Source organism: Eptesicus fuscus, chromosome 13 (genome assembly GCF_027574615.1).
Source record: "Eptesicus fuscus isolate TK198812 chromosome 13, DD_ASM_mEF_20220401, whole genome shotgun sequence".
Lineage (NCBI taxonomy): Eukaryota > Metazoa > Chordata > Mammalia > Chiroptera > Vespertilionidae > Eptesicus > Eptesicus fuscus.
In genome coordinates this window covers 65,612,182-65,639,346 of record NC_072485.1, presented here as the reverse complement: position 1 = coordinate 65,639,346, position 27,165 = coordinate 65,612,182, and the positions used below count along the sequence as shown (strand labels likewise).

Below are 27,165 nucleotides of genomic sequence, written 5' to 3'. Positions count from 1 at the left end.
CTCCCTCCTTGCTACCCTCTCCTCTCTGGCCATGGGCAAATAAGAGAACAAACACTCATGTGTTCCAGCCATGTGCTAAGCAGTAGCAATTACTTTAAATTCTCACCAACGCCCTCAGGATAGAAATGACTAACTGCACTTCGCAGGTGAGGAAATTGTGATTCAGAATGGTGCAGGGACTTGCCCGGCAGCTGAGTGGCAGGCGTGAGACCCACATGGGGAGCTTCTGACTCACCTAGTGTTCCCAGCAAGGGGGGCGGGGTGCAGTGTAGAGGTGGAGGTGGGGTGGGGAAGAAGAGGAGACAAAGGAAGAGATTTCTTGGGGCAGGGGGTCTCAAGCCCTCATCCCAGGACCAGGTGGGTGGATCCCAGTCTCAGGGCCTCTGTTCCACCTGTGGGTCCAGCAGCCACACCAGGATGCGGCAGTCAGATTCCTCCACCTCCACTTGGGTGCTCACTGCCCCAGGCTGGGGACCAGGCAGGAATACACACCCATGCACGCATGCACGCACGTACACACACACACACACACACACAGCCCCAAAGCCTGGAGAGGCGGAGCAATAGTTGCCTTAGGCAGAGATGCTTTATTTATCTCAAAATTATCCCCCAGAGAAATCTTTTGTTTAACACTCTAAGTTTAAGGAATCATGCCCCTTCTTGAAGATGAAAACTCCCCAAAAGGCTTCGTCAGAAATCCATCGGTCAAGCAGGCCAGCTGGTTCCCAAGGCTCCTTGGGTGGCCTGACTCCGTCACTGTTCTTAAAGCCTTCCAGAACATCAGAAAGAGCCTCCAACTCCAGAACCCTCTCGTTTTACAGATGGGAAGATGGATGCTTAGACCAGACAAGGGTCTGCCTCAGGTCCTCCAGCATCAGTTAGCAGAGCTGGGCCTTAGGTCCAGGGACCCCACCCCCACCCCGTCTGCTCCTCTTTCTCCCCACGGCTCACTACCATCCTACCACCAAGGCTGTGCCTGGGAGGGCGAGCTGGGTGCCACCTCTAGACGCCAGACAGCGTAGCTGAGGCATGACGACCTGACCTGGCACTTCACCTGGAAAACCACCTGACAGCACAGAGCCCAGGCACATCCGGGCTTCAGGGCCAACCATCACAGCACCTTCCCTGGGCCAAGTCTGCTGAGACCCTGGGCCAAGTCTGCTGAGGCCCTGGGCCTCCTGCCCTGGACCGAAAGAAAAACTCCACGTGCCTTTGCCTCGGGTCTACATGATGTCAATCAGCCTGGCAACTGAGATTCCTTTCCTGCTGATCAACAGTCTCAGCTGGCAGTTAAATAAATGTTATTTAAAAAAAAAGATAAAATAATGGCTACTTGCCCAGCCGGCATGGCTCATTGGTTGAGCATTGACCTATGAACCAGGAGGTCATGGTTTGATTCCCGGTCAGGGCACATGCCTGGGTTGCGGGCTTGATCCCCAGTGTGGGGCGTGCAGGACACGGCCGATCAATGAATCTCTGTCATCGTTGATGTTTCTATCTCTCTCTCCCTCTTTCTTCCTCTCTCTGAAGTCAATAAAAATATATTTAACAAATAATAATAATAATAATGGCTACTTAATACAAGTAGCCAGGGTAGGCAAAGTCTTTCTGGACACGGGTTCTCCAAGAAAGATAAGCAAAAGCATCCGGAGGGTTAAAAGGTGGTTGCAGGGGCGGTTGCTTTCTGCCGGCACTCGCGGTACACCAGGACGGGGTGGACGAAGGTCAGGAGAGTGACCAGCACCAGCATCACATTCACCTGGAGGGGGAGGGGCGGAGTGAGGTGGAACCCAGGACTCTCAGCAGCATCTACCACCAGCAAAGGGACCAGAATTCTGCCTGGTTCCTCTTCCACTGTCCACTCAGACACCATAGTGTCTCAAGAAAAGACTAGCGGGTACTTTTCATTCTGCTCTGCGGAGCAGGCTGGGGAAAGGATCTTATGCCCATGACACAGGTGAAGAAATAGGCTTCCAGAGCAGCCAGTGACCTGCGCAAGGTCATGTGGGAAGTTGGGTGGAGGCCCCAGCTAAACACACCCCTCCTGACTATTAAGTGAGGGTCGTCCAATGTCAATCTAGCAATTCTCCTCGGTTGTAGGTTCAGTCCTTTCTTTTCCTCCCAACAACTGATTGGAACTCTGGTTCTACACTTTGCTGACCTTTTAAATGTGGCTGACAGCTGTGCGCTGCTCAGGGCACTTTCAGGTTTGGGGGTGCCCCCTGCTGGGGTACCATAGAATTACCCCAGGCTGCATGTCCTGGCTGGTCAAAGGCCCGGACCCCTGCTGTCCCCAGGGTACTCACATAGAACGGGTCGTTGTGGAGGGGACCTTTGATGAGTATGAAGATGAGAAACTGCAGCAGAGACACAATGGCTGACAGGGCCATCACCAGCCCAAAGAGCTTCCCAAAGTGCTCGGAAGGGAAGCTGGGGAGAGACAAGGGGGTTCCAGTGAGCTTCAGGGTCCCTCCCCCCAGTAGGGGCCTAGCCTCGGTGGGCCTTTGTCAGCCACTTGCTCCCGACTCCCCTGTCCTAGGCTTGCCTTCACCTACCCACCCCCACGAAGCCTTCTCCCTCTGCCATGGCTCAGCCTTTCAAACCACAGAGCACAGAGAAGGCATTGTGCTGGGCCCTGGGAAGCCAGCAGGGACCCAGACACAGGCTGTGCCCCAGGGAGGCCTCAAGGAAAGGACAGACACATCAACAGATCACTCTATGCCGGACAATGCAAGTGCTGAGGAAGCAAGACTAGTTTGGGTGCCAAAGGCACAAAGAAAGAAACTTTCTATCCTGGGAGAGTTGGAACAGAGGGCCCTGCAGGGCGAATAGGAGTTCACTGGACAGATAACAGAGGCAGAGGGAAGAGCTGATGTGAAGGCTCCCACCAGCTCCCACCTCCAGGCATCACCCCCTCCACATGCTCCCAGACCCTGTCTCCCTCACCTGACCACCGCCAGGTCCATCCTCACCTCCTGATTTCTTACCGCCAACACACTTCTTGCCCCAGTGTGTCCCCCATTATGTAACGCACCCCAACCCCACTTACGCGAGGGTGAGGAAGGCAGCGTTGCCCCCGTAGAGGAAAGAGCGGCTGATCACTTGCAGGACGAAGGTGCCGTACTGGAGAGGGAGGACGGGGACCGAGGCACAGATGGCAAAGCCCAGGCACAGCAAAGACGTCAGGGCCAGCGAAGGCACCGCTGCGGAAAGGGCCACGACTGAGGCCGAAGAACCTGGTTCAAGGCGGGAGAGGAGAGGCTGCCTGGAGGGGCCACCATGGAGGGCAGGGAGGAGGCGAGAAGATGGGGAGAAAAGGAGGAGCCACCATGCACCCGACCATCCAGGCCAAAGCCTGGGGTCATTCTTGAATCCTCCTTCTCCCACATGCCCCATCTCCAATCCATCGTCAATGTTGATAATCACCACTTAAATATCATTCAGATGTATCCACTACTCTCCATCCCCACTGGCGCTTTCTGGTCGTAGGCCACCATCAACTCACTCATAGATTCTTACAATGACCTCTGACTGGGCCCCGTATCAGCTCTGGCCCCCTCCAACCCAAAGCCAGTTTTTCTCAGTAGCACTACAGGTGATGGCCAAAGACTGGAAACCATCCAAATAGCCACCAAGAGGGGAATGCCACATCAACTCCATTGCAGCCACACACCAGAGAACCAGTCAGCAGCCCAAGGGAGGAGGGCAGATCCCTGTGGAACGGGACGGGGGTGAGGAAAGAGTGAAGAAACCAAATGGAGTCACTGTAGTCAAGCTGACAAAACCACCCCCTAAACCCGAGAGGATTACGCCTAGAGGTCACAGGTACTGGATTGGTAAAATTTCCACTGGCCAAAGATGGGACAATTCGGGCATCCAGAAGAATGTTGACAGAAATACATTCAAATATATTTAAAATGAAACTCTCAAAGACAAACAACGGGTAGTCACCCTAGAGGTTGCTAAGGCAACGTCATTATTATGAAATGCAAACAGGAACAACCAAGCATTTCTTTCAGGATAACAAACAGATCATAAGGGAAAGTTCCTCTTTCCAGGGGAATTCTAGCTATTAAAAATGAGAGGGAAGCTAGGAATAGAAAATCGCCATTTTGTAACCCTAATACAATAATGGGTCCAGGCATTGATCCTCAATGGTGGCTAAAATCATTAGGCAGGCAGCTGATGGGAAACGTTATAATGCGCCATCGGACGGACGATGTCTGAACCCACTGATCAATCCTAACATCATAAAGCAGGGACAACGGTACCAGGGGCCCACTGAGCTCCAGCGCTGAATCATTCTCACCAAAAAATATTACACCAAGACTTCTCAGCCTCCAATCTGCCTGTTTACCAGAAATACCCAACAGAACAGACATTTTTTCAGTGACAGGAAAAGGATGCCAAATCCAAAATTGGGAGATTTGACAGGCCAAATGACCCGGTTTCTTCAACAAATAAACAACAGGGTGAGGAAAAGTGAGAGCAGGATACAGATTTTAAAAGACAGAAAAGGAACACCAAACAAAAATACACTGTGTGGGTAATATTATTATACTTAAAATCCTTTTATTCTTGAAGTATTAATGTTTATTGCATGTAATATTGTTATATGTAAGATTTTTTTTTCTTGAATAAAAAAAATACACTATGTGGACCCTAATTTGAACAAAGCAACTGTAAAAAGACCTATTTGAAACAACTGGAGAAATCTGAACAGAACTGCTTAGTAGATGATAGTAAGAAACTACTGGGGTTGTTTTAGGGGTGATAATGACATTATAGGGATGTGTGAGTAAGAGAGGCCTCATTTGTTAGAGATACTAACTGAAGTGTTTACAGATGAAATGATTTGATGTCTGAAACTTGCTTTCACAGACTCCATCCAGCTGGGGTAGGAGAGAAGCAGTGCCAGAAAGTGGGGGAGGGGTATGGATGAAACTGCAGAACAGTTACTCTATTTATTTTATTTTTTTAAATATATTTTATTGATTTTTCACAGAGAGGAAGGGAGAGGGATAGAGAGCTAGAAACATCGATGAGAGAGAAACATCGATCAGCTGCCTCCTGCACACCCCCCACTGGGGATGTGCCCGCAACCAAGGTACATGCCCTTGACCAGAATCGAACCTGGGACCCTTCAGTCCGAAGGCCGTCGCTCTATCCACTGAGCCAAACCGGTTAGGGCCAGTTATTCTACTTTAGTCTCTCCCCATCCCCGACCTCCACAGGTTAATATACCTCGGTGCTCCTCTCTTCCTTCAACACCTCCAAGGAGTTTGGCCTGGTGTGCTGCCTGCCCCTTCTTCCTTCTCTTTCTCCACCCCTTTCCCACCACTCCCCAGCACTCTGTGCCCTGGCAAGTCTGAAGCACTTTCTGGAATTCCCCAGATTCCTCAATGTTTTGCTCTCTCCTTCACCATCTTAACCCCACTATATTCTTGGGCCACTCCCAGGACCCTCCTCTTCACTCCTCACATCTTACTCATCCTTCAGGTCCCGGCTCAGATGCCACTTCCTCTAGGAAGCCTTCCCTGACACCAATCCCATCCTCTCTTGGACCAGGTTATGTGCCCTTCTTCGTGTCCCCATAGCCCCCTGCAGGTTTACTTCATGGACTGCAAAGACTGATAATTGCCTTTCTCCAACCTATAGACGGAGAACAGCTTGACAACAAGGTCATATCTGCCTCATCCATTGTTGCATGTGGAACTGTGGATGGCACATAATTGGCACTCAATGACTAGTGGGTGAGTGGATGGATGAGTGGATGGATGGATGGATGGATGGATTCAAGTACACAAAAAATTAAGAACAAAGAGAAGATGGGCATGGAGGTCAATGAAGACCTCTCCCCTCCTGCTCCTTGATCCTGAGGAGCCCAGTTCTCACCCGTCTTTCTTGCTTCCTTTTGGTACTTCTGCTTAAGCTGGTCCATGAGCAGGCCGTTCCAGGGGGCACACAGCATTCCAAAGAACTGAGTGATGGCAAAGGCATTTGTGTAGCTGCTGACTGCAGAGGACAGAGGGGAGTTGGGTGGTAAGAAATTTCCAGAACTTTCTTACAGGAGAGGACTCTACCCCTCCTACCCTTACCCAGCCTGATCCTCCTGCCCATATCCCTGCTCAGATCTCTCTCTGGAGCACAAAGCCCTGCTAAGCTTAGCACCCCACACCCTCGAAGTTCCAAGTCCCCAGTGGGATATGCAGTGGGCTGCCTCCCAGCCCTGCCACATACCCAGTGCCCTGTCCCCACTGGCCAAGTTGGTCAGCAGAGAGTTGAGGGTGCCAATGAAGAGGTAGTGCCACAACTGTATCACAGACAGCCACACCAGGTGCCAGGCAAAGCGCCGGGAGAGAACAGAGCTCTTGAAAGAACGGGGCTCCTCCAGCTGCCCTGGTCCTGGGATCTCTGTCGGGAAAGGAGGGTCTGGCATGAATTACAAGGCAAGTGGAAGGCTGGGATGGGCAAGAATGTAGAGGCCCTCATGGGACAGCCTGAGGTCCAAGTTCGCCTTCTCTTCTGGCCTTCTAGAACTCATCCAGCGAGCAGTCCGAGCTGTCTGCAACTCACACATCCCCACCTCTAAGCCTTTGTCATCGGCTCTACCACCTTGAATGACCCTCCCTGTGTTCTCTATCTGTTGAAATCTCTCTCATCTGTCTTTCATAGCTTGAATTCAACACCACTTTTTGCACTAACACTTTATATCAATCTTTCTCAGCCAGGGTGGTGAACAGAAAGACAAGGAGAGGAGAATGGTAGAGATGAGCGGAGGGTTAGTGGTAGACAGCTGCTGTTTTGCCTGCTCCCCATCCCCTCCCCCCCCCCCCCCAGTTTTGTTTGGTCCCAGGATCCAGGTTTCTTCTGGAAATGTCCCCTGCCCTGTTCTTCATGGTCTGATGGGACCGTGAGTCCTGTGTTCTGTGCCTCACCCAAGGTGAACCAATCGATCGTTCTTCCTGGAGAAGCAGACGGGCTGTGAGTTTGGACTAGGGCCCCTGATTCTGCTCTTCCTGGAGCCTGGCAAGTTCATTTTCCCTTGATTTTGTGAGCTTCCCGGAATCCTATTCTTGTTTCTACCTTAGCCAGCAGTGGTTGGTGATGTTTATACCAAAGACCCAAAACAGACAGAGGAGGGAAAGGAGGAGGCAATGAAGATGGGACAGTGAGAGAAGGCAGACCCAGGAGACCTGCAGAAATGGGGACAAATAAGCCAGACTTGGGACTAAGAAGTTAGGGGGAAGGAAGACAATGATCAAAGAGTGAGTTCAGTGGGGAAGGGGAGATGAGGAGATGAGAAAGAGGAACAGAAAACGGAGAAGAAACAAAAGTCTTGCCTCTCTCTGGACCCTCTATCAAATGAGGGGGTTGAGAAGATCCTACAGGTCCTTTTCCACCTGCCCTTCCTGACTCTGAGCCCTGGGGGAGCTCTGGAGGTGGGGAGCCAGGTCAGCCGCAGGGAAAGGCAGGCTCTGAAGGGGAAATGGCTTACCCAGCAGGGCTCACCTTCCTTTGGTGGCAGGAACTCCTTGGCCTGTAGATCCAGCTCTTTGGACTCGGCTGTCACCTTCTTCTCTCTGGTGCCAGTCCCAGAGCACAGGCTGTGGAAACAGAAGCCCCACCCGCCCGAGGACTGTGAGCGGAGCCTGGGGTTCAGGCTGGAGGACACAGTGGAGTGGACCTCCAATGTCACTGCACATTGGAATCACCTTTCACCAACCCTGATGCCCAGGTCGCAGCCCAGGCCAGTGAAATCAGAATGCCTGGGCGTGGGATCCACGTTTCCGTATTTTTCAAAGACCTCCAAGTGATCCCAGTGATTCTCATAGGCAGCGAAGTTTGGGAAGTGTGGGACGAGTAGAACACACCTGGGTTCAAATCCCAGCTGTGCCTCTTCCTAGCTGGCAACATGCTCATACTTAACCCTTCTGAGCTTCCACTTTCCCATGTGGAAAATGAAGAAGAGGATATATAACTGATAGGATGTTCGAGAGACGAAACAAGAGAGCACAAGGTCTGCAAACAGTAAGTGAGCGGCAAACGCGTGCCCTCCCTCTGCTGTTGGTGGTGATGGACTACAAACAGTCGCATTTTCCTTCACCTCCTCTGTTCCCCACCCTATGCAAAGGGACTGCAGCTCCAACTGTGCCCCACCCCCTGAGTTTGGGCCAGCCTTGTCAGCAGCGTCAGCTAAGAGGATGAAGCAGACACAAAGTTGTACCAACTCCAACTCTCAACTTTAGGAAACCTCTCTCAAACCCTGGAACCACCATGTGAACAAGACCAAGCTAGCCTGCTGGAGGATGAGAGCCAGGTGACCCAGACCTCCCTGTCACTGTAAATGACCACCATCCAGACCAGCCAGCCCCCAGCTAGTCTAGTGATCAGATGAACTACCCAGCTACCCACAGACTTATGAAAAAGAATAAATGCTTAATGTTTTAGACCACTGAGTTTTGGTGTTGTTTGTTATGCAGCAATAGCTAACCGATACACCCCTGTTCTAGTCTTCCTCTTCTGTAACAGGTTTCCTCTGCCCTACTGCCACCATGTCTGTCCCGCCCCCTGCTTCCTACCTCAGGTCACCTGAGGGGCTCTGGCCAGCAATCACCAGATCAACAGTCCTTACCCATAGCTGTAGTTGGGGGGCAGTGGGTAGGGGATGTGCCCCCGGGGCATCAGGAGGAAAGTACGCCCAACATGCCACACACTGCAGACAGAGAGGAAGATGAAGGAGGCCCTGAGGCTGATGCCCTTTTCATAAAGGAGCTGCAGAAAAAGGAGGAAAAACTTAGTGTAACACCCATGTTCAAAGCAAGAGTTTTCACAACATCCGGAAGGTGGAAGCACCCAAGTGTCCATCCACAAATGAATGGATAAATAAACTGTGCTTATACATGCAATGAAATATTATTCAGCTTAAAAAAGAAAGAAAATTCTGCCACATGCTACAACATGGATGAACCCTAAGGACACTCTGCTAAGTGAAATAAGCCAGTCACAAAAGGACAAATACTATGTGATTTCACTTCTATAAGGTACTTGGAGTAGCCAAATTCACAGGAACAGAAAATAGAATGGTGGTTGCCAGGAGCTGGTAGAGGGGGAGCAGGAAGTTATTGTTTAATGGGCACAGAGTTTCAGTTTTACAAGGTCGAAAAGAGTTCTGGGGATGGATGGTGGTGATGGTTGTACAACAATATGAAATAACTTAATGCCACTGAACCTTACACTTAAAAATGGCTAGGACAGTAAATTTTATGTTATACATATTTTGTTATACAAAAAAATGTCAGTGTAAAAAGCAAGGGCAGCCCTGCTGGTGTGGGTCAGCGGTTGAGCATTGACCTATGAACCAGGAGGTCACAGTTTGATTCCCGGTCAGGACACATGCCTGGGTTGCAGGCTTGATCCACAGTAGGGGACATGCAGGAGGCAGCCAAACAATGATGCGCTCTCATCATTGATGTTTCTATCTCCCTATCCTTCTTCCTTCCTCTCTGAAATCAATAAAAAATATATTTTTAAAAAGAAGCAATGGCAGGACCCCCCATTTCCAAGAATAAGTCTTCTTGCCCTCCATCCTGGAAGCTGATCAAGGGGACCTCGTACACACAGAGCCTCACCCTCACCCTGAGGCTTAACCAGCAGCAGGGGAAGCAACATGCCATCATTCCCACAGCCTTGTAGAGCCTCCAAGTATGGCTTCTTGGGGGCCTCCTAACCTTTTTTTTTTCCCCAATAGCAACAAAGTCTTTTTTTGTCCAAACAAAAATTATACACAAAAATTCAACTCATGAAACACATCAGTAGAGAGCGTCCCGGTCATTCTTCCCTCATTCTCCTTGGTGAAGGGCATAACATCAAAGGGAATCCTTCAGTGTTCCTCAACACTTAGTTTAAAGACCATTAATCTAGCCCAACTCCCTCATTTTACGGAGGGTAAAAGTGACATCCAGAGAGGAGCAACGAGTTGCTCAAGGTCAGAGTAGGCAGCAGCAAGGTCAGAGTGCACTAAGAACTCCAGCTCTTGCTCTGGCCCTTTCTCTTCTTCCAACTGTAAGGAGGGAGCAGGGGAAGGGAGACACATCCAGGGGAAGGAGGGTCAACCCAGAAAGTGGCTCTTACACCAGAGGTAGGAAGGCTTGAGTAAGTACCCAGAGGCTCAGTCTTTAGGTGACCTTTCAAGCCAAGGTGCTCATGGGACTAAGCTAGTCTCATGTCTGGATGGTGACTCCCAGAGACCCTCCTAATCTTCCCCCATGGCCCACAGGCTTTGCCTCTGGCCTAACACAAAGCCCAACTTTGGTTGCCTAACACAAAGTCCCAGGTTTGTCAGGTTGGGGTGTCAAAGACTCACACTCTCATTCTTTTCACTCATTCTTAGTGTACTAACTTTTGTCCTGCAGCTAGTTGCCTCATAATCACAGTATGGCTGCCACATTTCCAGCTATCACATCCACATACAAAGAGGAAGGGTGGGAAGGGGACCAAGGAGAAAGGCTTTCTTTTCGCTCTGCTCTCACCTTCCATCAGAAAGGGAAATATCCCCTTCCAATATCTACCCCCTTCATCTCATTAACTAAAACCACCTCTTCCCCCACTAACAAGGAGGAAAGGGATTGTCAGTGATTTAGATAAATCAAGATTCATCCCCTGGGCTTGGCACTTCACTGCCCAGATGAAATCATCAGCGCAGTGAAGAAGGTGGAATGGCTATTGGATGGGCCACAAATAGCCTGGCAACAACCCATCCTCCTGAACCCCAGAAGTAGCCTTTAGGAGAGCTGGAGAGGCCTCAGGATCTGCTCCTGCAGTCCCTTCTAGCCACCTCCCACCTCCTTGTCCAAACAAGAGGCTCACAGGTGCAAACATCCCATGGCAAAGGGATGCCACCCTATGCCCAACACTGACCCAAGCACATCATAGCCATGCCTTCCCTTGGCTTCTGCCCAAAATCCTACTAAGTTTAAAAAGGGGGCTAAAGGCTTACAAGCTCAGGCTCTAGAACCAGACAGGCCTGTTGTCAAGCTCAGATGTCACATCTCAAGCTGCAGAAGGGATGATGGAGATAAATCATGCAAAGTTCACTAGATAGGTGTCTGGCATACGTAAGTGTTCAATAAAGCTTGGCTGGTGCTAATTTTTACCTTAACGATGAGAAAGACGGCTGAAGAAGAGTCAAATGCTCCATTGTAGAGGGTGATGATGGTCGAGCGGTGTTTGCCAAATAGATTCCCAACCTGGAGAACATATAACCAGCCTGAGTCACCTACATATTCATGGAAGCAATGTGCACCCAGCCTGTGCCAGGCCATCATTATACCCAGACCACCCTCCACCCAGCAGCCACCACCCTGGCTTGGGCCAGGCCCCTGCTGAGGCAGCTGATGTGGAAAAGTGTTTCGCTGCCCTTATCCCTCCCCAGCCTCCCGCCAGGTGCCTGGGATGTGGGCAGGCTTCCACCTGCAGGTTGGTCATCAGAAACAGGATTCCCCCGACGGTGAGCATGGGCATGGCCAGGAAGAGCAGCATCGCTGAGCCTAGAACAAAGACAGAGGTGGGTGGGTTCACAGTGTGGCCCAAACACGGAGCCTCAAACTCTGGCTCCCACCTGCTTCAAATTCCCGGCAGCCCTGGAGGCAAGGCCCCAATTCTACCCAGCCTTCTAGGCATTAGGGTCTTAGGATACTGGTCAGAGTGCACTAAGAACTCCAGCTCTTGCTCTGGCCCTGCCAGAGGGACCCTGCAGAGGTCTCCTAAATCACCTTAGTCCCCACCAAAGCGGGTCCTTGGTCTGCGGCAGGATCCCTAAAAACATAGGAGGACTCAAAGTGAAGCCACTGCTCCCTGCCCTCACCGAACCAGAGCGACCCTCCACTCATCCCCGATACTGTGGGGAGAAGCCTGGACTCCCCGAGCTCAGCCCCTCATTCACGGCATGACTTTGAGCGGGATTCTAAATCTATGGCTCAGTCACCTGCTCCTCCTGCCTCATGGGGTGCTGTGAGATCTCAGTGAGAAAATGGCCATGAGCTGTCCTTCCTTTGTTCATTCAACTTTGAGCACTTCCTTCAAGCCAGGCCTTGTGCTCGGCATTGGAAATGCAAGCTGAGTAAAGAATACTTCTTGCCCTTGAAAAGACTGACACGCCAAAAAAAAAAAAAAAAAAATCATTACAATAGATCTGGAAAGTGTTAGATAACAGCAAAACAACTAACATGCCAAGAGGGAAGGGTGGCTTAATAATTAGTCTTTCCCAAACCACGAACTTCTGCCCACCTTCATGATTTTGGCCATAACCCATGCCTGTCCTAGAGTGGCAGGATAGTAAGAAGCTAGGAAAATTCCTGGACAGGTGGAATGGGGAAACTGAGAAAAGAAAATTAAACAAGGCCAACCAGTTTGGGCAGCTTGCAGCCAGCTAGTGAATTGCAAGACTTGATCTACCCTCATCAAGGACACTTGAGAACAAATGGTTTCTACCTCTCCTCCCCGACAGAGAATAAATAGCTTAAATCACCCTGGTCAGGGAGATAGAGAACAGAGTCCCAATTAATGCCAGCCAAACCCAAGGACAGATGAAGTCAGTGGAACAAATAACAAAAACCCGACTAGAACCAGACAGGCTGAAGATAAAAGCAAAACAGTAAAGCTGACCAAAGAATAATCCCACACTCCCCTACGTGCTCATTCTGATGCATCAGCGTATTTAAAATGCACACGGAAAGCTGATGAATATTCTGCTGAAACCCTCCCCTAAGATTCTTGCCCGCGGAGATAAAAACCCTCAAGACAAAGGATGCCCAGCGCGGGCTCTCCCAGCCGCATGCCCTTGCCTTATCCCAGGCATGAGCTTTTTTAGTTTCTTTCTCCTAAACTCTAAGGGTCCCCACAAGACGGCAACTAGGGGTGCAGTGGGCAACAGCAGCTCATCCCAGGCTCACCCCCTGAACCCATCTCCAAGGCCCCCCTTTCTCTGACTTTTCAGGGAGCTGACAGCCGCTGGCCTTGATTCGCTTCTTTCCAATAACTTCTTTCCAATAACGCTTCTAGGGAGCAAAGCAGAGTCCCACCTAGGCTCTCTCCTGCTGCTCCTTCTACCTTAACCCCTTCCTGGCTTCACTGTCCCCAACTTTAATAAAAGTCAAGTCACCTGGACTCAAGTTGTGAAAGCTTTCCTGCATTGAAGTCAAGAACCCACACACTACCAGCTGGCCTGAGGCAGACCCACTCTGGGCCAGGTCCCCGTCCGGTAACACTAGTATTTGCTAACATGTTTTCCTTAAGTTGACTCACTTTTTTAAAAAATATGTTTTTTTTATTGATTTCAGAGAGAGGGAGGAAGAGGGAGAGAGAGAGAGGAACATTGATCAGCTGCCTCCTGCACTGGGGATCGAGCCGGCAATTTCCCTGGCCTCTCGGTACATGGGACCACATTCAGCCAACTGAGCCACACCAGTCAGGCTTGATTCACTTTTATCCAAAAGAAATCTGTTATTTTTTTAAGGGAAGTTTCATATCACTGCTGTAAATGAAAAGCAACCTGGGTTGCTTGTCATGAGTAGCAAGTAACTTCGAAAACAAATACAATGAAAGGAAAACAATATTATTAAATTGTAACCGGATGCATTTGCCCTCGGAACGCTCACAGCCTGGAACCTGCTCCTGCCGTCGTGTTCAAGTCCCACCAGCCAGCCCCACCTCAACACCTCCCCTCATGAACTCAGAGGACTGAGAGGGAAAGAAAAAGAGAACAACTTCTCCACCAGGTGGGTGACTCCGTGTTTGTTAATGCAGCATGTGTGTTTCCTAATATCCGCTGAAGCAATTAACGATTGTTCTACACCTTAAGGAGCAGGTAAAACGCCCAGGGCTGTGTTCACACAGTCTACCTTACGATTTCTCTCTTTATAAAAGGTAAGGGTCTCCTAAGGCCTAAAAGGTTGGTTGCAATTCGTCTCACAATAGGGTGGGTGTGGTCCCGACATTCCCCCAAAAACAAAAAGCTCTATGTTAATGGAGGAGGGAGGAATTGTTCCTCCAATGATTCACAAATGAGTCACACATCCCAGCCACTTGAAAATCCTTTAAAATTCAAAAAAAAATTCCTAAAAAAGCTTTTAGGAAAGAAGAAGCTGGTGTGATGAGGAGAGTGGTTTTAAATAACTGGCTACAGGTGCCAGGCTATGAGGTCTGTTTGGACAAAGATATCCAGCCTGTCCGAACTAGGCACTGATGGAGATGATCCCGTGTCACCCTCCAGCTTCAGCACAGGTGCTTACATACGCACGCGTTATGTGCTGTTACTGACTCCAAAACTGAGCCACGTGATCTGACACTGGGGAGTAATGTTGGAAGGCATCTCTTAGCCAGTCAGAGAGAGGTCTCTCTCTGGCTTCAGTTTTCTCCGCTACATAATGAGGAAGGGGTTAATGAACCAGCTTGGAATTCCCAGATTTGGAACATTTTTCTATGTTTGTAAACCAGTAAAATTTAAGACAACTTTTGACTACCAAAAGGTGGTCCACTTTTACCCTGCTAAGTAAGGCTATTTTCTTTTTTTTTTTTTCTAATATATATTTTATTGATTTTCTACAGAGAAGAAGGGAGAGGATAGAGAGTTAGAAACATCCATGAGAGAGAAACATCAATCAGCTGCCTCCTGCACACCCCCTACTGGGGATGTGCCCGCAACCAAGGTTCATGCCCTTGACCGGAATCAAATCTGGGACACTTCAGTTCGCAGGCCGATACTCTATCCACTGAGCCAAACTGATTAGGGCAGTAAGGCTATTTTCAAAAGCAACTGCCATTCGTGTTATTATTTCATTTTTAAAAGAGACAGAGCATTTTAACACATACCAGAGGCAGGATGTATCTCTTGAATAAATGCTACTGTCTGAAGCAATGCCTCCGTTGTCCTTACTTTTCAAATTTCTCAGTAGACTAAACTGTTTCCATGGACCAGCAATAATTGTTTCAAGGATTCTTTCAAGCTCAACGTCTGTGATGTTTGCATAACCGCAGGGGTCAGTGTGTCCTGCCATTACCTTCTGCACCTGCCCCATCCACCAGATGCCCCTGAGGTGTCCCTCCCTCCACCTGACAACACTCACCTGCAGAGATGAAGGCTATGATGAGCGTGGCACTAGTGTAGAGAAATCTGAAATAGACAATGGCAGATGGGGAGTGTCATCAAGAAAAGAGAAAGCTGGAGGGGCAGGGCAGATGACGACCCTCCAGGCCAGTCTCTTGGAGAAATTTGCCTGGTCTCCAAATCAAAACCTTGAGTCCTGATTCCTCTTGGCTGTGTAACTATGGGACAGGCACTGCCCTTCTCTGAGCCTCAGTAGCCTTTTCTATAAAAGGAAATGTCTGGACCGACCTAGACCCCAAGATGAAAGTTCTAGGGTACTATAATTCAAGTCCACAATCCCAAGGTCATGGGGATCTCTTAGCAGTTTGGGGGTCTTGAAAGCATGGGGGAATAAAAGTAGTGCCTAAGTGTGACATTGTGATTTATAATGAGAAATATAAATTTGGTCTTTGTCCTCGGCCCCTGACACAGGGCTCCTAACACCCTTTTAAATTCCTAAGTGATAAGAGCTCTAGGAGTATCTTTCTCATTCTGGGTGGGCTCCTGGATGAGGCTGCTCACCACAAAGACTAAGCCATGAAGTGAAGCTTGGAATTTTCAGCCCCTGCCCCTTCCCCAACTTCTCTAGAGAGCGGGGAGCGGTTGGAAACGGAGTTAATGACTGACCATGCCTACTTGAGGAGCCTCCATAGAATCCCAATAGCAAGGGGTTTGGAGAGCTTCCAGGTTGGTGAACACGTCCACATACCAGGAGGGTGACGCACCCCAACTCCACAGGGACAGAAGCTCCTGTGCTCGGGACCCTCCCAGACCTCACCCAATGTGTCTCTTCATCTGTCTGTCTGTCTGTCTCCTTGATCCTCCCCTTTAATAAACCAGTAAAGCCCAGCTGGTGTCGCTCAGTGGTTGAGCGTCGACCTAAGAACCAGGAGGTCATGGTTTGATTCCTAGTCAGGACACATGCCCAGGTTGTGGGCTTGATCCCCAGTGTGGGGTGTGCAGGAGGCAGCCGATCAATGGTTCTCTCTCATCGCTGATGTTTCTATCTCTCTCTCCCTCTCCCTTCCTTTCTGAAATCAATAAAAATATATTTTTTAAATGAACCGGTAAATATAAGCCAGTGCTTCCTTGAGTTCTGTGAGATGTTCCAACAAATAATTAAGTCCAGGGGGTGGGGATGGGAGTCATGGAACCTCTAATTTGTAGCCAAGTCTGACCGAAGTTGTGGGGAACCTGGGGAGCCTACCATTGTGGTTGGCATCTAGTGTGGGGGGCAGCCTCGTGGGATCGGATGCTATCTCCAGGTAGAGGATGTCAGAATCGAGTTACACTGAAGGACACCCAGCTGGTGTCCAGAATTGCTCGGTGTGGGAAAACTCCACACACACGTGGTGACGAGAGTGTCAGAAGGAAAGTGTTCTGAGAGGAAGTAAGGAGAAAGGAGAGTGGTAGGTTTCTCCGATACAGTTGGAGTTGCTGAGGTGGGATTGGCCAGAGTGACCCTGGCTCACAGAAACAAGTGGTTTGTGAAAAGAAAGGATGAAAGGGTGTGGGGTGAAGCACCTTTGATTCCTGGGTGACCACAGGGTCCCCCATGGTGTGGACCAGCAGCGGTGCAACAATAAGTTACCAAAGGTAAAATTACCAACAGAATTTAGAGATGAATCCAGCTGTCTGGGAACTGGTTCACTGTGTGCATAAGAAAATGCAAACTAATAAGGAAAAGGTGAAACACATAATCTCTTGGTCACCGTTAGCTGTAATAGCTCAAGTGAAATTAAAAGAGAGTGCTGGGTCAGACCTTGAGGCTGGGCCAAGTTCAGAGCTGGGTCAGTCTGAGCCGCAGCCGCTAGCCTCAAAGCCACCCGCCAAGGGAAAAATTATGCAGGGACGACAGAAAGTACCTCTAAGATCTCCGGGCACCACGAAGGCTGAAGGCCATCAGTGCAAGAGGAGAGCAAAACCAAGATTCCATTGAAACCAGGGGCACAGCGTGAAGGAGGCATTTCAGTTCGTGGATCGGTGTCCTCAGCTTCCCGGGGAAGCTTTACTGAAATGGATTGTGAGGGTAACTAACTTGGGGCTGTGTCTTTGGTTCTGAATGCTGCGGTGGAAGAGCATGTGGGGGTGGAGACAGGACCCACAGCTCACCATGGAACAATCACAGATGGCTGTATGTGATCCAGACACAAGGAGGCTGTTCCCGAGGGAGGGGCCAGCCTGGTGCACTTGATAAAAAGCCACTGCATGGTCTGGCCGTGTCCCCCTATCTGTGCCCAGTGGACACCCCAGATGAGGCAGCTGCTACGCTTTATATGCAAACCACCTGGGAGTGACTCTAATGAGGACCAGGACAGGGACCCACTGAATATGCCCGTTACCCAGGTCATGGTGAATGCTGTGGTTAAGGGGGCCCTTTCTCGTGGGCACCCCACAAAACCCTAATACTGCAAAACCGAAAAACAGTTCAGGAAGCCTTATTGTGTTTGGTGTCTCTGCTTCCCCTCCAGGCTCTTACAGAAGTTAATAACTGCATTAGTTTCATTAACAAGAGAATGGGGGAAGGCAGAGGAGAGAATCGAGGGACTGGTTTTAGCAGGGTAGAAATTTTCTTTTTTTTTCTTTTTTAATCCTCACCCCAGGATATTTTTTAATTGATTTTAGAGAGAGAAGGGAAAGAGAGAGAAACATTGATGTGAGAGAGGAACATCGATCAATTGCCTCCTGTATGTGCCCCGATGGGGGATCGAACCTGCAACCTAGGTATGTGCCCTGATCGGGAATCAAGTCACAATCTTTAGGTGCATGGGACGATGTTCCAACCAACTGAGCCACAGGCCAGAGCAGCAGGGTAGAAATTCTAAATGGTTAAGGAATAGGTGATTAAAGCAAAGAGTACTGTGTTTTCACCATCAAATTTAGGATTGTGGCCTTTCCTTCCTGCCTTTGTATGAGACCAAAGAGATACTGGCTCCTTTGACAACCTTAAAAGTGGACTCCAGGAATGTCACGAACACACTGACCTTTGCGACCAAACCCAATGTCACACTGGGCACAAAGGCTGCGGCTTTTGGCCATCCTCCACCAGCCAGGGCCTGACACACTTCAGGGTGATAGAATGGAGCTCCTGCCCCTACTTTTCCCAAAACAACCCCTTTAGCATGTTCAGTGGCTCCAAAAGAGCCGGCCTTCTGGCTGGGCCCAAATGGGTTTTCTGGTTCTGTTCATCACGCCGCCGCCCCGCTGACCTCAGCCTCCTGGCCCAAAGAAACCTACACTTGCCCATCCGGCCAGCACCATGGGCCTTAAACCAGAGGTTTTGATACAGCACTACCAAAGGCTGGCTGGTAATGCTATATCAAAACCCCTCACGGGGGACCCAAGTCCAGTAAGAGCTGTTCTGCCTGCCAGCAAAAGAGACAGAGACTGCAGATGGCCTGGTGGCAGATCCCCTGGGGGGAAGGCCCTGAACAGAGCTGGCAAGAGAAACTGGCGCTGCAAGCCCTGGGCAGCTACAAATGGTCCCGACAGGAATAGACTCTGACTCTGGACCGGGCTTTGCTGGTCAGTGGTAGCTGCAAATACTCAGCGTGCTATAAAAGAACCAACGTTGTACCAATCTGGATGGCTGACCATCATTTCTTCAGGCCAAGGGGACCCCCTGCAGGTCCCCCAGCCATTAAGTGCCCCCAAACAAGTCCCGTCTATTTATCCCAGGTGAGGAAATGTTGGAAGCCAGAGACAGAGATGACAATGAGAAACCTGAGCACCAGTTGCTTGTGGCAGGTTCACCAAGTTAAAGATTGACAACAGGGCCAGAGTCCCTTGACCCCTTCACGGGGGACCCAAAGCCTCCTACACAAGAGTGGGTAAATACCGGGGTGAAAAGAGAGAAGTACCAAAACCCATTGGCGAAGCTCTGACGAGGGGGACAATTTTTTGCAAGAGAACACGAAAATGTACGAGTTGATAAGATTGCGAAAGCGGGACTGTTTAAACAGGTTTTATGAGAAGCGGTGTGTTCCCTTTGCGTAATGTTTTATGAGAGTGGCTAATACGTCATCCTGGGGATCACAGCCATGTGGAGCTAGACCAGGGAGATGGCAAAGGCCTGTGGGCACCTCCCAGTGACAATTACTGGGCTTTGAACTAGAGAACTTCCACCTGAGGGGCATTTATTATCTTGTTGTCAGACATGAATTGAAGCTACACGGATGACTAAAGAATACAACATGCCCGCAGCAGGCATGGCTCAGTGGTTGAGCATTGACTTAGGAACCAAAAGGTCATTGATTCGATTCCTGGTCAGGGCACATGCCCAGGTTGCGACTTGATCCCCAGTGGGGGCATGCAGGAGGCAGCCAATGAATGATTCTCTCTCATCATAGATGTTTCTATCTCTCTCTCCCTCTCCCTTCCTCTCTGAAATCAATAAAATATATATATATAAAGAATACAACATGATCTTAAAACCTGCAATACCACAATGTCTAGGACGATGTTGTAGAAACGCCCCAAAGCGGTGGCAGGGCCCAGGAGAGTTCCCTAATGGAATGGTTTATACGGGATCACACTGCCTGGGAGTCAAGCAGGAGCCGCTCTCCCCCTAGGTCTGACCCCAGTCCTGTGTGAGGGGCTGCTGGAGGCTCCTGTCACTTGGACACTGCCTTACAGAGGACGCTTAACTGCCCACCAGGGAGCTGCCTGGCTTGTGGATGGCAGTTCCATGGTGAGTGGACAACATCCTGTTTGTGAGGCCACCACTCGGAGCAAAGAAGGTAGAAACAGATCAGCTCCGTGGCTGAGCTGCAGGCTGTTCTCCTAGCAAAGACGGAAGAACCGAACAATGGAAAGGGGCCCTGAGTTTGGGTTTTTACTGACTCATGGGCAGTGGCAACGACCTGGCCACATGGACGGGCAGAGGGCAGCGGAAGCTTAGCCTATTAAAGGGATGCCTGTATGGGGTATAGCCCTGGGGAAATCCAAAGAGCCCCTTGCCAGGCTCAGAGAATGACTGAAATCAACAAGCCTATGTCCCTATGTGCTCCCTCAAGGTGGCCACCTGGGTCCATAAAATGAGGGGACCTGGGGCTGCTGCAGCGATGCACAGATGGGCTGGACCTAGGCGTTGCCCTCTTGCAACCTCTAAGGCACAAAAGTCCAGTAAGAGCTGTTCTGCCTGCCAGCAAAAGAGACAGAGACTGCAGATGGCCTGGTGGCAGATCCCCTGGGGGGAAGGCCCTGAACAGAGCTGGCAAGAGAAACTGGCGCTGCAAGCCCTGGGCAGCTACAAATGGTCCCGACAGGAATAGACTCTGACTCTGGACCGGGCTTTGCTGGTCAGTGGTAGCTGCAAATCCTCAGCGTGCTATAAAAGAACCAACGCTGTACCAATCTGGATGGCTGACCATCATTTCTTCAGGCCAAGGAGCACCCTTTACAGCCCATAATGTCTGACAATGGACAGAGATACCCTCAGAGTACTGGTTTGGTAGAGGATTGGGACAAGCTATTGAAACACTGGTTGTGGAAAATGGGGGGAGATGAGGGCACGAAGGACTGGCTGACGCGCACTCACAAGTGTGTGCTCAGACTCAGCATCAGGGGGACTTAAAGGAATGTCCCCACTGGACAGATGTCCCTATTTTCCTAGTGGGTCCGGAGAAGAGGACATAAGGAAGGAAAGTTGCTGGTATTCTTTCTGCCTCACATCGACTCAACTGTGCTCCCCACTGGGCACAGGACCACTACAAGGAATGGGAGCGGGCAGATTCCTACCCGAGAAACTATAACTGTGTTTGACCTTTATGTCACAACTCCTAAGGGCTCCACGGGGCAGGTCGTGCCTTCAGTCCATCTGGCAAAACTCGGGGCCAACAGTGAATGCTGCTAGATTGCCCACCGGGTGGTGGTAGAGACAGCCCGCTAGTTCTGCACCTGTGTAACCTGACCCCATCTGAACAGAAGTGGACAGAGGCGGGGGAGGGCACTTGCTAGACTAGTATGGCCTCCTGCAACCCAGACCAGCGGGGTGGAAACGTTTGGGTATCAGTGGAGGAATAGTAGCTGAAGGTAAGGGAATGAGAAAGTGCATTATGTAGTGAGGGAGGTCCAATATTACATTAACACCTCAAAAGAGGCTCCGAGAAAGAGATGATACTGTCTCTTAGCTCAATGACACCAGCTGCCTAGAAGGGTGAAGCCAATAAACGGCTGACACCACTCCTGCCTTTGGAACTGGGCAAGATCGAAAAGAAGCCTGCAGACCCGAGTGGCCCTGGAAGACATAATCAGACGATACGATGATGGACTGGATAGTTATTAAGACTGAATGGGATTAATAATGTGCTCTATCTTTTGAACTTTATGATTGCTTTGCTATAAGGAATTCATGCTCCCACACCAGGGGCTGATCTGTGATACTATGATATTATAATAAGAAATATATATTTGCTCTTTGTCCCCAGCCCCTGACACAAGGCTCCTAAAACCCTTGGAAATTCCTAAGTGATGAGAGCACTAGAGGACCTTTTGTTCTGATGAGGCAACTCTGAGTGGGTTCCTGGATGGGGCTGCTCACCAGAAAGACTAAGCCATGAGGTGAAGCTGGGAACTTTCAGCCCTGTCTCCCCCATGCACTTGTCTGGAGAGGGGGGAGGGGCTAGATGATTGCTCATGCCTCCTTGAGGAAGCCTCCATAGAATCCCAATAGTATGGGGTTCAGAGAGCTTCCAGGAGGGTAAAGCACCTCAACTCCACGTGGACAGACGCTCCTGTGCTCGGGGCCCTCCCAGCTTTAGGTAAAGAAGCTGCATTCCCTTTACCTGAATGTTTTATGAAAATGACTAATATGGATCTATCTCTTCATCTGGCTGTTTATCTGTGTCCTTTATCCTGTCTTTTAATCAACTGCTGAGCATAAGTGTTTCTCTGAGTTCTGTAAGCTGCTCTATCAAATAATCAAACCCACAGGGGACGTGGTCATGGGAACCTCTGGTCAGTAGCCAAGTTGGACAGAAGTTGGGGGTAAACCTGGTGAATAGAAGCAGAGTTTGCCACCCCAAGATATGCCTCTTTGGGACCCTGATTATTTTAAGCTAATTCTTTGGAAGAAACAACAAACTCAGAAAGAAACTTTGACCTTCCCCCTAACTGCTTAAAAAAACTCAGAGGACCTGCTCCAGGATGGGAGGCATCATCACAGATAAAAGCAGTTTAATCTGAACCTAGCAAGGTCGCTGGATCAGAGTCCCCTCTGTGTCCCATTGTTAAAGATGGTCCAGCTAACGTTTGTTTACCCAACGTTCGCTTTTCCACCTCCATGTGAATTGCCTTCCTCCCCTTTGAAGTCCCAAACCACTACCCCCACCCCTTTCTCCTTAGCACAAGATGAGAGATTTTGAGCCCCTTATTCTTATGGAACCCCTGTATGTACATATGTAATTAAATTTGGTTATTTTCTCCTATTAATCTTCTTCATGTCAATTTAACTATCAGATCAGCCAGAAGAACTAAGAGTGGAAAGAGGGGAAATTTTCTCCTCCCCCACACGGGAGATCTACCCCCTGGGACATCTGAAGTGGGGGGCAGTCTCCTGGGACTGAACCCTTAACCCATGAGATCTGACACCGTCTCCAGGCAGAGGATGTCAGAAATGAGTTACACGGTGGAACACCCAGCTGGGGTCGCAGAATTGCTCGGTGTGGGAAAACCCACCCATTTGGTGACCAGAGGTGTCAGAAGGGAAGTGTTCTGTGGGAAAGGAAAGAAGAAACACAGAAAGGGAAACTGGGATTTCCTTAGCATGCTAAGGCTGGGGAAAGAGTTAGGGGCCACGGAAGGGGAGGGAAGAGGGGAGATAAGGACCAAGAAACTGAGATACAGTCATTCTGCACCCAAACACTTAAGGAGCAAGGGACTAACTTGACTCTCTGGGTATTTCCTGCCCCAGCCTGCCCTCCAGGCCCCGTGTCTGACAACTCATCTCTCACACACCTGCCAGGAGGGGCCTGCTTTGGGTCCTATCAGCCCCCAGTAAGCCGCTGCTTATCACTGAACCTGCCAGCACCAGTGGTACCTGTGTGAACAAGATAAAGCTCCTGACCTCCCCTGACTCATGTGCCTGGGAAACCCCCACTGTCGCACTATCAGTCAGAGGAGACGGGAAGTTCCACCACTGGAGAACCCATAAGACATAACCAGCTAAGCCTTTAGGGGGACGATGGAGGGAGGAGGAGGATGACTAAGCCTGGGCCCCCTGGGTGTGAGGCCTTGCAGGAGATGTGGACCAGGATCTCCAGGAAGAAGGCAGAGTGGCAATTTCAGGTATTGCTAATTCGGTAACCCTGGCCCCAGGGAGCAGGCCTGAGCTCCTGCTCAGTTCAGCATCAAGCTGAACACACATTCACGTGGAGCTGAAGGGGAAGCGAGGAGAGGGAAGTAGGGGTGCGGGGAGAAGGTGAGTCCACCCGCTGCAGAGCTCCTGGGGCAGGGCCTGGCCGGGTTTCCCTCAAGCGAGGCTGCTGCCAGAGGAACTCCTCTTGCCCACCTGTGCCCAGGCTGGGCCTCCGGGACTTACATGGCTATGAGGCGGGCCACGGTGGTCTTGAAACGGTCAAAGATGAAGCCGGTGGGGAAGGTCATGAAGTTGTTCATGAAGGACGCCAGGGTGAAGATGAGTGAGAACCTCTCATCCTGGGCTTTGCAGTCTGGAGGAGAGACAGGAAGAGCTCAGGAGCCCGGGGTGGAGGGGGCCAACCTCTGCTCCACCCTGGACTTCCTGCCAGGTGGGCATCCAGCCTGGCTCCCGTCTGGGGCAGCCCCTGCTGCCTCGGACAGCTTGCCTCTGGAAAGTTCTCCCCTAGGTGAGCCGAAATGTGACTGCCCCTAATGACCCCTCAGAAGCTGGTACGTCCCTCCCCAGGCAGTCCTGGGACTAAGGTTGGGGCACAGAGGAAGGATGGCTGACAATCCCTCCCTTTCTCCACAGAAAGGATGGCAGGGCCCTAGCCAGTTTGGCTCAGTGGATAGAGCATCGGCCTGCGGACTGAAGAGTCCCGGGTTTGAGTCTGGTCAAGGGTGCATGCCTGGGTTGTGGGGTCAGTCCCAGGTGGGGGGTGCAGCATGCAGGAGGCAGCCAATCGATGATTCTCTCTCATCATTGATGTTTCTCTCTCTCTCTCTCTCTCTCTCTCTCTCTCTCTCTCTCCCTTCCTCTCTGAAATCAATAAAAATATAGTAAAGAAAAAAGAAAGGATGGCAGGGTGGCCAGAAGGTGGAGTCCTTCCTACCCTTCCCACCACCTGGAAACCAGACTCGGCGTCCCAGAGAAGTCATCGCTCCCTTACCTTCCATGCCCGTGGCATTTCCCGTGGCATTGCCCGTCAGCCCGGCGTCGGGTTCACACAGCTCCTCAAAGTAATGCTCTTTTTTGAAGACAAACACCAGGGATGCCCAGCCGAAAAGGACGCCCGCGAAGCCCAGGCATTCCAGCAGCCCCGTCAGCAGGGTGGCCACGCGCAGGGGCAGTCCCTGGCCCGGCATGGCCTGGGCTGCAGCCGCTCCTCAGATCCCGCTGGCACTGGTGGCCTCCCCAGCTGACCGCAGGAGCTGCAAGGCCTGGGGCTGGAGCACTTGGAAAATGCCTCTGGCAGGCCCTTCTGTGCTCGTAGCACGGGTCCTGTCGGTGCGGGCTTGGGCAGAAACCATCAGTTGGGGGTGTGTCCAGATCCTGTGAAAGAAGGCAGAGGCTGCTTGGTGAGGGCGAGGGGGAGGGGAGAGGCAGAGGTGGGCAAAATCTTTCCTGTGGACTGGAATGCCTAGCCATTCCACCACCGCTGGCAGCAGGTGGCAAAGCGGGAACTGAGCCCAAATTCTGGACACTGTCCATGGACGTAATGACAGCAGCAACTCTGCACCAGTCGCAGGAGGTGAGGGCACTGTATACAGGTTCCCACAAATCCTCAGGACAATCTGGCAGACGTGGTGTTTGGTTAGCTTCCCTTTACTGCCAGGAAAGCAAACGCTTCAGGGTATTCTGTCAACCTATCCCAGGTCACATGGGTTAGTTAGTCACAACTTGGGCCCGTCTAATGCCCAAAATATCCCAACTCCAACAGGAGCCTCCAGCCCTGACATTCAGCCAGGACTCCCATGTCCCCTCCCCCCCGCCCCCCTGCTCATCAGCATCTGGACAGAAAGCATGCCCGGAGGCCCAGCCCTCACCCCAACCCCACACCCACCCCGCAGAGGGCCCCCCAGGAGTCAGCGGCCTCACAGTCCATCGCCCCCGACCCCGTTCCCTACTCCCTGTCCCGTGGCCAAGGGGCCAGCCCCTCCCCGGCGCCCTACCCGCCTCCTCCTCGCGGGCTCCGGGTTGTGGACTGTCTGTACGCTCCGCGGTTCGGATTCGCGCCTCTTTGTCGCCGCCCCTCCCAGTCCTGTCGCCGCCCCTCCCAGTCCTGTCGCTGCCCCCAGTTCGAGCGGAGCCGGAAGGACCCGGACAGGCGGGGCCACATCCTCGGAGGTTACACCTCCCACTCTCCATCACTTCCTTCTCCTGCTCGCTCGCAGCCACTCCTGCTCACAGCCTCTCCCACCTTTGGGATCCTGCCCTTGGATCTTCTCTCCTTTCTCTCCCTCCAACCCCAGCGGAGCGGTCTCTCTCTCTCTCTCTCTCTCTCTCTCTCTCTCTCTCTCTCTCTCTCTCTCTCTCTCTCTCCACTTTCTTCTTTTGTTAATCCTCACCCGAGGATATTTTTCCATTGATTTTTTTAGAGAGAGTGGAACCCAGTTCCCTGGCCTCTCCTCCCTCCCAACCAAGTTAGCTCTAATAACACAGCAAGCACCACAGACCCACAGAACCAACCCGACCAAACTCACAGCACACACACAGAGGGCACCCAGCCGCCTGCAGACACACGGACACACACCCTATGCCTTGTGCTTTGCTTTGACCACGTGGGAGGGCACAGAACACACTTTTCCCCATTTGCCCACCAGCTTAACTCTCTCCTAAGCTCACGCTCCCAGGGTGGCCAGCAAATCCCAAGCACAGCAGATCTGCCAGCACGGAATCCTTCAGAGGCCCAAGGACCAGGACCGGACAGCTTCCCAGATCACCCCCCGGAGGTGCCCTACCTCTTCACCTCCCAGGACCCCTTTGATTACCTCCTGCCTCACCCCCAGCCCAGGTTCTGAAAGAGCCTCCCGGCCAGACTGCGTTGATTAAGTATTCATTATCGCCCCATTTTTTATTAATCAAAGACATGTATAATTGCCCATCGGAGCCTGTGATCAGCATGAGATAGCCAGCCGAACCAGCTGCGCTGCTATCATTCTGGCCCAGAGCAAGTGAGCTGCCAGCTTCCTGGCCGTTTCCTCCTCCTCAAAGCTGAATGGGGGGGGGGGGGGGCGGGGAGGGGGAAGCTTCTTACTCATTCAATGCAGTAGGTAGACCCTCATGCCGGGCCTCCTGGATCCCTGCCTCCGGGGTCCCAGGGACTCAAGCTAGTCCAAGCCCACCCTTCTTTTTAAGGAGGAAGAAATGAGAGGTTAGGACCGCGGAAGGCTAGGAGGACCAGGGTGTACTTTCCAGATCACTACCAGAACACAAAGGATAAAGAAAATGCAGCCACCCAAGCCACTGACCGCATGGAGTGGGGGCAGCCATGGTCCTGTTCCCCAGGGTGCCATAGTCACACAGCCCTGAGCAAGCTCATAGCCTGCCCCACTGGGAGATGAGAGCTGTAGTGCTTAATTACAGTCATTGTCACAAGAGAAATAGTTTTTGCTGCAGTTTGTTGCTGCAGGGACTTAACCTAGAATATCTGGACACTAGAGGAAACAATGTCTGATGCTCTCTCTATCAATCTTTTCCTTCAGATTTAACTGATGGAATATATTTAAAAAAAAAAAAACAACTGATGGGGGGGAAAACACATAAGAAAATATAGCCGCCTAGACCAGTGGTCGGCAAACGCATTAGTTAACAGAGCCAAATATCAACAGTACAACGACTGACATTTCTTTTGAGAGCCAAATTTTTTAAACTTAAACTT

The 27,165-nt window shown here is 50.9% G+C and overlaps 1 protein-coding gene across 1 annotated transcript; it reads right to left on the bottom strand.

Moving 5' to 3' along the window:
* Nucleotides 1–567: 567 nt before the first annotated feature.
* SLC43A3 (solute carrier family 43 member 3) lies at nt 568–25,546 on the bottom strand. The gene is made up of 13 exons (XM_008159316.3): nt 25,457–25,546; nt 24,454–24,836; nt 23,685–23,814; nt 15,126–15,172; nt 11,473–11,549; nt 11,157–11,249; nt 8,636–8,775; nt 7,513–7,607; nt 6,241–6,414; nt 5,896–6,015; nt 3,050–3,236; nt 2,307–2,430; nt 568–1,759 (listed from the first exon to the last, which is right to left on the bottom strand). The coding sequence occupies exons 2-13, from the start codon at nt 24,647–24,649 to the stop codon at nt 1,655–1,657; spliced, it is 1,488 nt and encodes a 495-aa protein (XP_008157538.2). The 5' UTR covers nt 24,650–24,836; nt 25,457–25,546; the 3' UTR covers nt 568–1,654.
* Nucleotides 25,547–27,165: the final 1,619 nt, after the last annotated feature.

Excerpts from the sequence above, each read along its gene's own strand:
- SLC43A3 (XM_008159316.3), bottom strand. The coding sequence starts at position 24,649 with ATGCCGGGCCAGGGACTGCCCCTGCGCGTGGCCACCCTGCTGACGGGG. Across the intron at positions 23,815-24,453 it reads AAATGCCACGGGCATGGAAG|ACTGCAAAGCCCAGGATGAG; the intron begins GTAAGGGAGCGA and ends TCTCTCCTCCAG. Across the intron at positions 2,431-3,049 it reads GCTGCCTTCCTCACCCTCGC|CTTCCCTTCCGAGCACTTTG; the intron begins GTAAGTGGGGTT and ends GTCTCTCCCCAG.